Raw genomic sequence first — 15,123 nt, 5'->3', positions numbered from 1 at the left:
GCTAACAAATAAACTCTAAAACACAAGAGAAAAATCCTAAAACCTCACAAGAAATCCAACTAACTAAAAATCGTCGCTTTTCCATTTAAGAGAAGCTGATGTAAACATTTTTATACACACAAATGAACCATTTGTTGTGTGACCTTTCTGCCGACGGAGTCAGACAGGAGGCCTTTTCTCTTCAAGACACGAGAAGCTTTTGGAGCAAATTTTTCTCCCGTGTCCGTATTAGATTATCTGACTGGTTGATTGCGTCTCCAATTGGTGGAAACAGACATATTGTCATAGTGTTTTTGTTAATATCCTCTTGCATTTCCTCATGCTCTTGACTTTGTCTGCATTTACATTTCCTCTAAACATACATGTAGTAGAAAATTCTCTCCCAGAAACCTTCCCAGTTCGCTTTTGTCTTTTTTTGTCCATCAGCTGACAGACGTTGTTTGTTTGTTTTCTAATCCACACTAAATACTCTTAGATGGAGAACTTGACCCTTTGTACTCACATCTCTCACTCACTTTGCCCTTGGGGGGGGGGGGGGGGTGAAGGCCATGTCACAGGCCCCCCACCTACACTATTTTCTTTTTTCTCTCCTTGTCTTTCCATCGCAAAGTGGGTCAATCCGTTACACACTCCTAACTTGGCAAAGGGGGAGATGAAGAGCGCAAAGCAGACTTTCCAAACAGTAATAACATGACGCCATCGTAGTCCTTCAGCAACCCCCCCCCCCCCACCACCTTAAAAAGAACACCGTCAGCAGCACGGGGCTCCACTTAAACCTCGCTCAGCGCCGTGTGTGTTTATGTGTGTGTGACAGTGTGTATGCATGAGTGTTTATGAAAGGAGGGAAAGGAAACCGTGGGGATTAATTAGCCTGTTTTGTAGCCAAATGCCCAAAGAGAACGTTTCCCAATAAATACAGTGTATGCTGGATATGAATGAATCCTGGTTTAGACAGCTTTAACTACATTTTGGGCTTCAAAGCTGAGACGAAAAAGCTAAGATATACTTTCAAACACTGCATTTACACAAGTGTACATGTATGAATTCCTGATAAGACCCAAGGCGACCACTGTAACTGTGTCTTTAGTGGTGGTTAAGGGATAAACTGGCATCATTTGATCATTTTCTATCCTGAAAAAAAGACCAGAACCAGAAATGCGTTCATGCAATCATTCCAACTACTGTATCATCACATGCTGACACACACTAAGCCCCAGAATCATTTGGTCTTTTGGCTTATTGTTGCAGATTAAGACACATGTGGTGGTCTAGTATCATCAGGCAGCCGGTCTGTGGACATGTTGCATATCGGCCTGGCGATGCAGAAGCGTCTGGGGTCGGCGGGTTGTATTTCTGAGGTTCTGGTGCAGCCAGCGGATATCTAGGCTACGGCTTCTTTTCCGTGCACTGGTTATTTTTACAGTTAGCAAAAGTTGGCGACCGATTCTACGTAGAAATGCAGAATCTGCGATGGGCAGATCCAAATTAACTACAGTCTTCATTCCCCATAAGTAGATTTAACTTTGCTTTTGTTTGCATTCATTCACAACTAATCGATCAATAGCGTCGTCCACAGCGGTTACTCCGGCTTGACTGGATATAGAGAAATACGAGGATTTCAGAGTTGTTTTTTTTCAGATCCGAAGTCTGATTCTGTCGGTTATATATTTTATCACGAGACGCATCCTTAAAAAAATTCCATATTCTTATTTTCTTCAAAGAGCTCAACAATAACTTCGACGAAGTCATTAACGGTGGCGATCTGACAGAAGGTGAGCGAGGACACAGCAGGGAGTCGTCCCGCTCTTATCGGACACATGGTTTAGGTTTGAATTGTAAACATCCTGTTGACAGACCGAGCGAACCGGTCAGAGATGATGCAGAAAAACTAAAAGCAGCTTCGAGCCATTTTTGTCCGTAAAAGAACTGCCAACCGCAAAGCTGCAAAGCAAAACCACGTGGGAACCGTTCACCTTCATGACAGCCGATGGCGTTCAGAACCGTCCGGCCGCCAGGCTTCACAGCGGCAGCAACTATAGGAGCATTTGTCCGGCGGTCATTTCCCTTTAGCTGGAGCGGAAGCTCCAGAACTGATGAGTTAGATGTTAAATATTCATCTTGGCTGAAAGTGCAGCCAGTCTCCGATGACACAGAATGAGTGTAGCAACTGTTTACCAAATAAGCGGAGTAATCCCATCCGTCTTGAAGGCCAACATACGTACGGTCATCCGTCCGCTCCTGAGTTTCAAACAGATTCCCTCGCTTTGATTCCAGCTACAGCCTCCAGCTTTTGTTTGCCGTTTTGACTGGAAAACCACATTTCACATCTCCCTCGTGAGAGGAAGGAAAATCACATCTTGGCTGCTCTTCTTACTCAGAATTGAAAAGTTTTGAGGTAAATTATTTGTGTCGGGTTTGAGTTGCAGGTACTTCTAGTGAATCAATGATTTGGTTTCTAACGTTAGACAATTGAGACAACGTGTGAACTGTGGCGTCCCTCGTTTAAAAAGGCACCATGGTCTCCGAGTTTCAGTTCTAAGGCAAATCTTATTGATGTCTGCGAGTTTAGATCGAAGACGTATCCAATATTTTGTGCATATTCCCTGTGGTCCTTTTAGTCTGCTAGACAATAGTTACGCCTGGCAGGCACTGGGTGTACATATTTTGTAGGTGGAAATACTGTTTTAATACACAAAATGCTTGACTCTCCACCTGATACACACCTATTTTACGACGGTGGACCCGTGGAGCTTCTGCATGCTCTACTAGTGACCACCAGGATTTCCCCTCTTACCTTCTCTGCCAGCAGCTCTCGGATTTTCCCGGCCTGGAGCCGGAACTTCAGCAGCTGCGTCTCCAGGGCGATGCAGCGCTTTTGCCAATCGACGCCGGCCGCGCTGACGTCACGGGACCCGCCGCCGCCGCCGATCTCCAGCACGTCGGCCATGCCGGCCTCTGCCTCCAGACTCGCACTGCAACACAGACAACACAAGTCCTACTTATAACTAATCCAGATGACTTTCTGTTCGGGATTATGATTATAAAGGTGGGAAAAAGGACACATCAGCTCGCACAGAGTAATCGTGGTACAGTATTTCCTGTCCAGCTCCTGCTGTGATTCACAGCATGACGGAGAAGTGATTCAACCTCTGTAAACCTCGCTGTTCACCGCACTTCCGCGTGATTCAGGGAGAAAACGCGGGCGAAGCAACGGTGGTTTCACGGTGACACGAGTTTAACGAAAGCTTCCTCTCACTTCATGTGCTGCTCCGTGACACGTAACCACGAGGAAGCACACACACACACACACACACACACACACACACACACACACACACAATCATCTGAAACCAACACAGATTCTTTCTTTCTCTCTCTCCTCTTTTCGTCAGCGGTCGCTGCCCACACACACTGAACAAAACCCCAGCAGGGAGGCTCCGTGTCAGTGGGGGAGTTGGGTTCATGCGTGCCGGCTCCCAGGCCCGCCGGTTACAAAAGCAGGTCAGCGCTCTGCTTTTTGGCCAAATTACTTACTAACCCTCCCCCCCCCGGTCTCTCCCCACCCACAACTCCCTCGCCATGCAATCCCTTCTTAATTACAAGGCAAGAGTGAAACGGGATCCTGCGCAGCACAATAGTGTCTTTCTGCATGACAGTCCCATCACGGCTAGAGAGGAGGGGGCCCGTCAGCTCGCCCCGACAAAGAAAGGAGGAAAGAATGTGTGAGGATGAATGGGCCGAGTGCTGAATGCGAGAAACTGGGGCGCTGAGGTTATTTTTTTACCTGAGGAAGATCGACTAGTGCGCCGATACGCATTCACAAGAAGGTTAAGGCCCGACTGCGTGAACCCAATAAAAGTCCGGTTACCTTGAGGTGAAAGTAGCTATGACATACAGCTTTGGGGTTATAACTCACAAATGAAGTTGAAAGTGAGTTCAAAAAGAGTTTGAAGTTAAAAAGTTAAGCAGCGTTCACACAGACGGACTCAAAGTGCAGCCAGACAACGACAGAAGAAACGCAGACGTTCAAAGTCCAGCAACTATAACTGCACCACGGCGCTCCCTACAATTAGGGAGCTCGTAAATACAGACTCAGCAAAGCAAATTACAGAAGTCTTGCATGTGGAGGTTTTGCCAGCCGACCGCTGTAGCCGGGCTGGACAGTCAAGGTTCATCTACCAACGTCTCGCTCTCTCTCTCTCTCTCTCTCTCTCTCTCTCTCTCTCTCTCTCTCTCGCGGGCCGACCGGCGCTATATGAAGGTCAAGTACGCCGGCATGGGGAAGAGGACAAATCAGGCCGCCAGAATAAGGCCCCGCTGGGCCAATCAGGGGCCGACGGTCCCGGCCCTCCTTTAACAGCTGGGCGCAAACAAGCCATTTAACGGTTAAACGCTCTCTGCAACCCCGTGCTAATTCCACCCGGCACCGTTCCTTCAGCACTCCCTGCTTTTTTTAACATAATGGGGCTTGTTAAACCTGTGCAACGAACTCAACGGAATAATCAGCGCTTAAAGTTAGACTTTCAACTGAGGAGGATCGAAAGGGTACGAAATCACAGCCACGTCGAGGCTGAGGCCTTTCTGGAGGCGACGTAGCGGTTGGTGTCGCAGACATTCACACCGCTTTCTTGTTTATAAACTGAGCGTAACCCTGAATGGTGGGACGCTTTATAGAAAACACAGAAGTCCCACTGATTCTCTTTTGCAGCCTCTCCTCTTGTCTGGAATATTATGCCAAAGCGGGAAATATTCAGGTGGGAGGAGGAAGAAAAAAAAAATTACTAAAAAACAAAAGCCAAGATCACGAATACAAGCTGTTTGGTAACACTCGGGCCACCCAGAGTGCATGATGGGAAGCCCAGGTCGCTGACTCCTCTCCTGGCTGCAAACAGACACCAAAGGCTCCTTCACTTCCATATAGCTGCGAGAAATTTCACGCAGCCGCCGCCAGAGCAAACACCGGGGAGGGACGACTCAGTGGAAACGCCACCGCAACAATCCCAGGCGCTACGGCCGCCATCGCAGTCAAGCGCTTTCCATCGACTGCCTGCAGTTGTACTGCGGCACTCCTTCAGACGCAGGGGGGGGGGGGGGATTGGACAGCTGGCGAAGGGCAGTTTTTATTCAAAAACGTTGAAGCTATCAAAAGATGGTTATTAAGAACTCTTGACGGGGGAGTGTGCGGCGTTTGCGTCTGGCAGCGGCGACGGCACATTGCACCTTTTGCTCAGAGGACGAAAGCCGCACGTGAGCAGATCTCAAATCAGTCCTTCTGTCGCCTTCCAACCTTCTGAATCACTGCGCATTCAAACACACACACACACACACACACACACTCCCCGAGCCGGCCGTAAGTCTTCAGCGCTTGCTTACCCAAAAAACTCCGACACAGATGGAGATACACACAGCAATAGATTAGAAACAGACACACACACACACACTGCTGAGCATGCAGCTGCGGTGATGTAAGTGATTAGGTGGTTCAGTGATATCATCCCCAACCGACGTTTCAAATCCTTGCTGTTGTTGTCTCTGCCGAGGTCCAACTTGGCCTCTCCATTTTCAGCCCCCCCTCCTCCTCCTCCCCTCCTCCCTCCTCCTCCCCCCCCTCCTCCTCCCCCCTCCTCCTCCCTCACCTCCAGACCGTCAAATAACTCCTAGCAAACAGGAGCATGTGTGTAAATCTGGGTCACTGGCTGCAGATCGGTGTCAGCGTGGCAGATCTCTGCGTGTAGTAAAGCAGACAAAGACAAATGATCTGAGAGCACGAGGAGTCAAGTATGAGGGCGTTAAATATTGCTTTATCTTCTCCTCTGCGGCCCCGTGTGTTTAACAAAGAGGACCCCTGTCGACTCCCGTACGCTCGAGTAGGCCTCTATAAATTATTGCCCCCACTATTTTGCTACAGCTGAGATGTAATCTTATGAATAAATTGGAAGGGGGGGGGGGGGGGGTCTCCAATGCAGCTACATATTTCTGATTCCCTTTAGTCAGAAAGCAGAGGTTGATGTTATTTGGCGCAAAAGGAGTGTTGATAAATAACAGAGTTCGCCCAACTTTTTTCTTATTGTCTTGAAACACTTCACATTTAAAAAGTCCGTCTCAACGGTTACTCAAAGCCCGACATCCAAAGCGCTGCAGAGGCCAACGCACGCCTTCAGAGTACACCTTGAGTCCATCCTGCTGCAACGTATCATTGCATCTCTCCATTCTCACTCCTCCTCTTCCTCTGCCTCGCCTCCTCCCACACCTCTCACCTTCCACCCCCCCCTTCCCTCTCCTCCTGCAGTACCTTTCCCACCCTCCTCGTCCCCTATACCGCCCCTCCCCACATCACATTTCCTCCCACCTTTGCCGGCAAGCCAACCTGCAGCGCTCTCCCAGCTCAGGTTAATGACAGGCCTCTGCAAACTGACCACACTCATTATCAGCCTCAGCCTTAAGTACAGGCCCTGACATTCTTCTGTGCTGAGGTGTAAACGTCTACCTCTGCAACTCCTCCGTCCTGCACACACACACACACACACACACACACACACTCTCCTGCAGCACTGCAGGGTATGGAGAAACACTTTGTGTGCATGAGTTATAGGGAGAGACAACCCTAACCAGACGTTTGGAGACAGCGTGCTGGAGGTCTTAGATGTGTGTGTGTGTGTGTGTGTGTGTGTAGTAGGAGGATTTCTCCAAATGCACCTCGAGATGTGAAGAGCTTGCACGTGTGGTTCATCAAAACACACACACACACACACACACACACACACACACACACACAGTGTCCTCTGAAATGCAAATGCGAGCAATGTGTATAGACAGTATAGAATGCATCTCATTAGAGAAACACCAAAGAGGCTCCAAGAGGACGAATTTGTCCAAAAAAGGCCACAGGGAACAGGTGTGACGGACAGCAGCAGCCGTAAAACCGCCAGTCAGCAGAAAGAACAGAGGCAAGTCCGCCAGAATTCTCTTAAAATGCTCTTTCCATCCCAAACAAACCTCCCGCGGTCCCGTCTGAATGTGTCCTGTGACGACGGAGAGAAGCAGCGGGACACAGAAGAAGCGCGCGGTTGATTCGTTTGTCCTTCGCGGCTACTTTACCTTGTGACTTCGCCGTGTCCCCCCCCCCCTGCCCTCCCCCTTCAGTCGGCTTCCTCCGCTCGCGGACACCTTCCCCGGTAATTCGTCGCGATCCGGCTCATAACTTCCTCTCCGCTCCGCGCGCTCACTCCTCATTCATTTCCCCGGCGCGCTGAGTCCCGGTCCTGGTGTCCCGGTGTCCCGGTGTCCTGGTGTCCCCGGTGTCCCCGGGGGGGTCTCGGTCCCGCGGCTGCTGCTGAGCTGCTGGTTCGTCGCTGTGTCTGCGGAGCGCAGACTTCGCCCTGAGCTCCATTCAACAGACTCATCCCATATTCCTTTAAAGGGCCCAATGCGGGATCGGGTTTCTGCAGGAGTCGGGCCCCCCCTCGTGTGCAGGGGCCTGTCAGGATATTGCATTAAGGCTGCCCCCGGGTTTTTTTCTTTTTCTTTTTCTTTTTAGGATGTAAACACAGTCTTGTGAGGAGGGGAAACGGGGGGGTTGCTTGTAGCTTTAAACCAAATAACCCCAGTTGGCTTTGTGTTTAATATTCTCGGAGGCTACTATTTCATTCCTGTGAACTATTTAGCACATTCCGGCACAAAAATGTACAGCCCTTCCTTTTTATCTTCTATCTTTTGTGTTTTTATCGTAGGAATTTCATATTATGTCTCTTGCCTTTTGCATCGTAGAATATTTATTATTGCACTAAAACCACAATAAATGTATCTGAAAAAACTGTAAAAATACAGTGTTGTATTTTGACTTATTTTAAAAACGGTTAAATGAGTTAACAGTTCTGCTCGTATTTATACTGTTTATAGTGTTTATGCTGATGTGAAGCAGAGAGAACCTTCACTACTGTATGTTTCCCGTCTGTGTTCAACAATAACAACTATACTAATATCAACAAATACAACCTTGGGTCAATATTTTCATATTAGCGTGTGTTACCAACGGCAGTATGCTGTCATCTTAACACTGACAACATACTGATTTTTAGTACCTTGTTTAGTAACTTTAGCTATTTGATACAAAGGAGACAGGAACGTCAGTGGAGTTTCTGACCTGATGAAATGACCTGAATCCTGATGATGGAATGAATGTCCGTACAAAATGTCACAGCCTCATGCGGTAATGTGAAGGATTTACACAATTTGTCTGTAAAACATTTCATAGAAATCCAACAGTACTTTACTCCATTAGAGGAAATCAATGAAAGTGAAGCCACAATTGGCAAAACTCATTTTGGAGTGGATGAGGTTTATAAGTAGTCGAATTTGAAGCAATCTGTGTATTACCTCGGATTAAATATGGAGACCACCATGCGGGGGTGTTGAGAGGCCCAACTTTTGGGTTTTAAGTAGCCTAATTACAGTTTGTTTGTTTACATGCTGGGCTTGCAGGTTGCGCTTTACTGGAATCAAAAGTTGTTAAACTTAAAGCGTGGAGCTTTGCAACTGCAACGAATCGTCATCTGGGTGGTAAAATAATTGCGAGGGGGGATAATTTGGGAAGGTTTGAGACTGCACCGACCAAACTGAAGTCCTCGCTGGTCTCTAGAGGTCTGGCCTTTATTCTCTGACTGAACGCTTCCCCCAGATGTCAGAAATAGTTCACGTGCAGCTGTTTTAAACCAGTTTAGAAACAAATGGCGCCTGATCCTGAAAAAGGCGAACGTGTGGCCCTGGTGGGATGATCGGTTTACTGTCCGCAGCCTTTGCACATCTGCACCTGGAGCATTTCATGCTTTTGCAAGTTTTGCAGCATCAGAAAGTAAATCTCGGCAGGACAACAGGACATTTCAAATCTATTTACAACACGGCCAGAAATGGAACAATGGCATGTTTTCTTTTTGCGTGTTAATGCAACAAGCATGCAGCGGTGTGACACGCCCTGCTGCGTCCACCGGCTGCAAGTAGCGCTTCTCAAATGTGCTCGCACAAAGACAGACGCAGACAGAGGACAAACAAATGCTCCTCTCAGCAGCCAAGCTTTAACTTGTCATTAAAAAGGTGGTCAACTGCTACTACAAACTGCTCCCTAATGTGACCGAGGATGTAGACGGCTTAAGTTAGCGTTTTAAAAAAGAGTCATAAAAGTGGAGTTAATTTGCAGAGATGATTGCAGAACAAAAAGTGTAAGTTTTGGGAACCAGAGGGATTCTATCTTCAGGGGTCCTTAAACCGGCCGCGACGTAGTTGTCTCCCCCGGCAACGCCATGCGCCTAGTTAGCCATTTGGGACCAGACTATTTCCATGAACGTTCAGAAGGTAACCTGACATTTTTGAGTTTTGTAAAATACCGAGCGCGAGCTGGACCCAGCATGCCGTTCAGCGGTGCAACCGTTAAAAGGGGGCTAAATATGTCCTGTAGATCCCAAGACCCTGAACATACAAGCACCAGGCGTGAAGTCGTTGAGATGAACCGTTGAGAAAATGAAAAGACAGACAACCTGCTGGGAAAATATATGAAGTGTTCCTTAGTTCCTGAAAGCCAATGTAACACTATTTTGTGCCTTTATCTCATTATTGTGTTTTCAGTGAAATTTTAAGCGCGTTGTTTGCACTTTCACAACACCGATTCGGTGCCGGACGCCAAATGGACCCTTAATGGGTTCCTCTGAAAGACTGCTGAGAAATAAACCGCTCTGTTTTGTGCCAACATTTTGTGATGTATTAACTGTACCGTTCAAGGGAGGGTGCTTCCAAGCTCTTTCCAAAAGATCTGCTTGTGCGTGAGTTTACAGCTGGGATTTCACCGTTACAGCGTGCGAGGCTGAAGGTTGCTGTTGCTCAATAGGTCGGTGCCTCAGCGCTCTCTGTCAAAACCACCGGGGGTCGGGCCTACATGGCATACGTGCCTATTCTCGGGCACGGCTGCCATGTAGGCCGGGGAGGCCGGACAGGAGAGAGAGGGAGTATAAGACCGGTTCTGTCAAGTGTTTGCACTTTAGTGTGTGTTCTTCCAGCTGTTTAATCTCCGGAGTTGTGTGATGATGCGCACTGAAATAAAACTACAAAATAAATGCTGCAAGTTTTCATTCACGTCAAAACAGAAGAGACTGCAGGGAAATTCCCCCAAAAGACTCATTTCACTCGCATTATGAAGCCGTCATTTTAGCAAACGCAGCAGTTGAAGGTTTTTATGATGACTTTGCACGCATTGGTTTTATTTGAACAAAAGCGGTTTATGGAGTTATGTTCTTGTTTTTTAATTTGTTTACTTTCTTGTATTGTGCATATTTTCCTTACTTTGTGTTGAGGTCAAGTGTGGTTTTATTGCCCCATCTTCTGCACAAACATTAGACGCCGATTAGATGCTTTCTCTGCGACTGCTGTTCTTTTTTCTCCTCTCAGCAGCAGCAGAGCATCGCCCCCTTTTTCCTCACATGTTGACTGCCTGTTTAACCACTGGAGACTTTGTCAGGCCAGCAAATAGGTCTCCTTCTCCCTCTCTGATGTCCTTTGAGCCTTTTACTGCCATTTGGCCAGCCGCGCTGGAACCACAGAGGGAGTGGAGCATGATGGAAAATCCATATAAAAAGAAAATAAACCAAACTCAGTTTAACAGCAACTTTTTTGAGAGAGGAGAGAGCAGACGAGATGCGAGAGGATAACGCGTTCGACAGCAAACATGCATTATGAGTTTTTATGGCGAAAAAACACCACTCACTATTTCTTTTTTCCCCCTCTGTGATAACAGGGCTGTTAACTCCTCTCCCCTTTGCCTTTTCATCCTCCGTATTTCTTCTTCAACGCCGTGCTCCCCCCTCTCCGTGTGTGGTCCGCTTGACGGGCTGCAGTGTGGCTTCAAGTTGACAAAAGCAAGTCTTGCAGGTGGTCATCGCGCCTTTCGGCCACTTACTGTGAAAGGGAATTGGAGCAACCAACTTAAATTGTGTTTGTCTGCTGTCGTGCGCGTGCAGAGCTGGTGATGTACGGTGGGTTTTTATAGATATTTTTTTTGACCATGGCTGCCCTCTGCTAAAAACAACGCCATGTGAGTAAAGTTGCAGCTGTGAAGAAATAGCTCTATGGAAATTGCTGCAAAGCCGAATGTAACCACGCATGCACGCGAGAGCTCTTACCAGCAATCCCTCTCATAATATTTTATAGTTTTCAAGTTGTTTGCCTTGACAGGAAACTTTGGCCTGTGGTGTTGAATACTAGGTCAAAATACCACTCAAACCAATCAATCGGTGTTAAATATAAACACGTATGGTGTGTTGGTTCTGTATTGACCTAAACTGGGTCTCTTATTGTGCAAACTATGTGACTCAACACTCTTCACGTGGAATAGACATTAAAGAATACCGTCCACATCACCATCGGCCCGCTATTAGAAAAGACGCGTGCGTGGTGAAGCGGCGCTGAAGGCAGACTGTGTGAATGCGGTCAGGTGATGATCCTTAAATCACAGGTCCAGGGAGTGATGACTGTTTCAGCCATTTCACAATAACACTCGTTTCATAAAGCTGCACGTGGGACTGCAGACATGTGTGTGTGTGCCGCTGTAAAAGACATAAGTGGGTCTGTAATGTGCAAACAGTACGCGTCTGTGTGCGTGATCCCGCGGTCATGTGTCGCAGCCATGTAACGTATAGGCGATCCTGTGTTTTTCAAATCGCAGCCAGTCCACAAACCACTGGGACCACAATTGTTGACTATAACTTCCCACCCCAACTAGAGTTGTGAAACTTTAGCCACGTTCTGGTCCTGTGGTCACAAATTCACAGCTATAGTCCAAAAAGATTTCACCCTGACAATCCTCCAGTGTCATAACCGATACTTTAAAAGCTCCATCCTCTTATTGGATTATGCAATTAGGAGTTTGAATTTTGAGTTTAAGAAAACAGAAATGCGTGCTTCACAGGGGAGGGTTCAGCGCCGCCGCCGAAGAGCGTTCAGATGAGGAATCTTCTGACCTTGCAGACTTCAGGTCTCATTTAACAGAGCCCGTCCAAAAAAGATGTTTAGCAGCTGCCTGCAGGGCAGGATGCTAAAAGGAAGATTTTTACATTTTGAGAAGTACGCTTGTTCCCTTTCTGGCAGAGGAGTTAGATGATACCTCTCTCGTGTGGCGCAACAGCCAGCAGCTGTTTATCTCCGCTCGGCACGAAGATTAGTGGGTGCTTCATGGCTATGTCTAAAACACATTTAGCCTCCAAACAGCTCTGAAGCTCAAAAACCCCATAATAAATTAAATGTGTTGTTTGCAAATTATTCCTTGGTCAGAATCAGTGACTTCCTGAAGTGTCGCTTTCATAGTCTGTCTTTCATAGTCTGCAGAAAACCCCACAAAAAGGGATTTCTACAATGTCAAACTAATAATTTTAAGTAATCCAGCAAACTGCCCCAACAGTAAAAATGACGTAATCAAAGGAGGAGAATAAAAAAATAGCAGTAGCGACATTATGGGACATATTGGATCAATGTTCTCATCTTACGTTCCCAAAATGTATTCCATTAATGTTCAGATACCTAAACAGGAAGTAGAGTATCGCAAATAAAGATTTTGTTATAAAATAAATAAACCTTAAAAGGATTTTGTCACTTCCCTTACCAGAAAGTCACCAACCGGACAATTATTATCAGGACTGTTAAAACAGAAGAAGGGCGGGCCGATGGAAACGCCGCGCGGCCATCAATGGGATCTCAATCCATCATGGTGATTCACGCAGACTAAACAGTCAACACCGACAACAGACAAGATCTGTCCGGGCACAATGCGCCATGTGTTCGCAGTGGCACATCGAGAATTAAGTGGGGAAGAGTGGATGGCGACAAAGAGCGATGGAGCGAGAGATAGAATTGGAGTGAAGGCGAGCATAATGTGTGAAAATAAAAATAAAGCCCCAGTGGAACAGGGTGGAGGGAGAGAAGGAGGGCGCTCTGCACAAACAGAGGATGAGGCAATGTTACATGATCTTTTGATGGGGAGCTGTGTAAGCTCTGGGACGGTGCAGAGTGAGAGAGCATGAAATGGAGAAACACGGCGCTGTGAACTGTGACCCTGCAGCCACAGCGGGGAGGTTTCGGACGCCGTCGGTCGCCGCGTACAGGGAGGGGGTTTTGCATGGAGGGGCGATGAGATACGGCTTGGAGTCCCGTTTGACACGAGCAGACAGGATGTGGGGGTCGGGTGCTATCGATATGAGAAGTATTATCAACAAACTTTACTACAGCTGAGACCTACTGGCTTGGTCCATGCCAGGGAGTTAGATTGTGCTGTAAGCCTCACCGTTGGTCGAGGTGGAGATCATTTCTGTAGCAGTAATGCTACTTCATGTGGGGTCACAGGATCAATCTGAAAGGCAAACGGGTGGCAAAGTTATTCTAAAGGCTTTTACATACCATTTGTACAATGAAATACAGCATGCAATTCTATTTTGCTACACAACAAAACACAAAAATCACGTATATATGGGTGGATAATAACAGACTCACGGTCAGAGGAAAGAAGCTGTAATGAAGTCTGCTGGTACGTCACCTCTGGATCTGGGTGGGTATTTAATGTTCAGCATTGGGCTTCATTTAGCAGCTGGTTAGCTTAGCTTAGCTTAGCCTGGAAAGACTGGAAGCGGCTAGCCTGGCTCTGTTCTATCCTGATCTAGCAGCACCCCTAAAGTTCACAAATTAACACATTATATCTCAATGGTGCAATCCACACAAAACAATCCACACAAAACAATCCACACAAAACAATCCACTGATTCACGGTGGGCTCGGGGCCTGACTCTTTCTTGGCCGCAGGGTAATCTCACTGAGCATAAAAATAGTCTTTTTCACACTCCGCACTGAGCTTTAGACATGTTTTGTTTTTGTCCGCTTCCTCTGTCAGTCCTCTGGGCTCGCCTGTGTGAATGCATCTGTTGTTGCAGGAGCACGCAGTGAGCTCAAAGGGAAGACACACAACTTCACCGCTCTGTTGCTCTGTGTTCAGAAGAGATAGATCGAAGGGAGCGAAGGCTGCCGATGAGGAATCAACACATTCTTGTTTTTTTTTCCCGTGATAACAAACATACGGCACGCATGCTAACGCCAAGCAAGTCTTGATTGGGAAAGCAAATGTCACATATGTACATTCTACAAAGTGCACGGAGGAGCTGTACATTCACAAACACTGTTAGTGCAGACGGGTCACTGTCACTGTCACTTTGACGTGGCAACCTAGAGAACAGCTAAAAATGACCTCTTGAAGGGAAACCAGTTGTTTGTGAAGCTATAAATCCCCCGGCCAGTCAGCAGTGAGAGGTGCTTGTTATCTGCCAGCCAGCTTCTGCAGGAGGAGGAGGAGAGGAGACACCGAGTGTATAAACACATAACAAACTGGCAGTGTTGTTAAAACCACCTACCAGAGGTCCACGCGGGCCTTCAAGGGAGATCCAACAGGTCAGAGGGAGTAAAGTCAAAAACCCAGCTCACTCTCAAACGCTGCGCGGATGCTTTTCCAACTACGGTCTCCTCTGGGCCACCGTAGTTGACTCAAAAAAAGACACGTGACCAGAGGATTCCCCAGTTTGTCAATTATAAAATAAAAGAACCTACGTAGTTTACAGTCATGCGTGCAGCTCTGTGAGGCTCGGGCACAACGGTACTGAGCTCAATGCTAACGGACACTTAGTATGCTGACATCCTGGTGATGTTAACCGTGCTTGCCGTTAGATGAGTGCAGTAGCAGAGCTGAGCTTAGTTGCTATTCCAGGTATTTAGACATTGACCAAAGTATTAGACAAGTAATCAAAAACTAAAGGATCCATAAAGCTATTAAAATGAATCAAGTGGGGAATATGAGTGCTTGTGCCAAACGTTCCATTAAATGATGTCAATAAATGTCACTTGAAAACCAAAAAATGCAAAGTCAAACGATCCCCATAGTGGTTCCATTGAATATTGTTGGGGTATCGCCTGCATTTGGTTAATGTAAAAACCACAAGTTCTGTGTCCTAACGTCTTCTTTAACAAGGAAAAATGTGAGAAATATGAAAGAGGTCTGGTGAGAGGAACACACACACACACACACACACACACACACACACACACACG

General features: G+C 47.0%; 1 protein-coding gene across 2 annotated transcripts in view; it reads right to left on the bottom strand.

Annotated features, from left to right (window-relative positions):
* plekhh1 (pleckstrin homology domain containing, family H (with MyTH4 domain) member 1) overlaps positions 1–15,123 on the bottom strand; it is a 64,804-nt gene that overhangs the window by 19,477 nt on the left and 30,204 nt on the right. The window contains exons 2-3 of one of the 2 annotated variants that reach the window (XM_040199533.2): positions 13,319–13,384; positions 2,795–2,972 (exon numbers count right to left, since the gene is read on the bottom strand). In XM_040199533.2, coding sequence (XP_040055467.2) covers positions 2,795–2,947 — 153 coding nt within the window. In that variant the 5' untranslated portion in view covers positions 2,948–2,972; positions 13,319–13,384. Of the gene's footprint in view, positions 1–2,794; positions 2,973–7,098; positions 7,430–13,318; positions 13,385–15,123 lie in introns of those variants that run through there. The other variant, XM_040199535.2, reaches the window with a different exon arrangement.

Source organism: Gasterosteus aculeatus, chromosome 15, assembly GCF_964276395.1.
Source record: "Gasterosteus aculeatus chromosome 15, fGasAcu3.hap1.1, whole genome shotgun sequence".
In the NCBI taxonomy this organism is placed as follows: domain Eukaryota; kingdom Metazoa; phylum Chordata; class Actinopteri; order Perciformes; family Gasterosteidae; genus Gasterosteus; species Gasterosteus aculeatus.
Note: the sequence above shows the minus strand (reverse complement) of the source record. Positions and strands in the feature narration are given on the sequence as shown.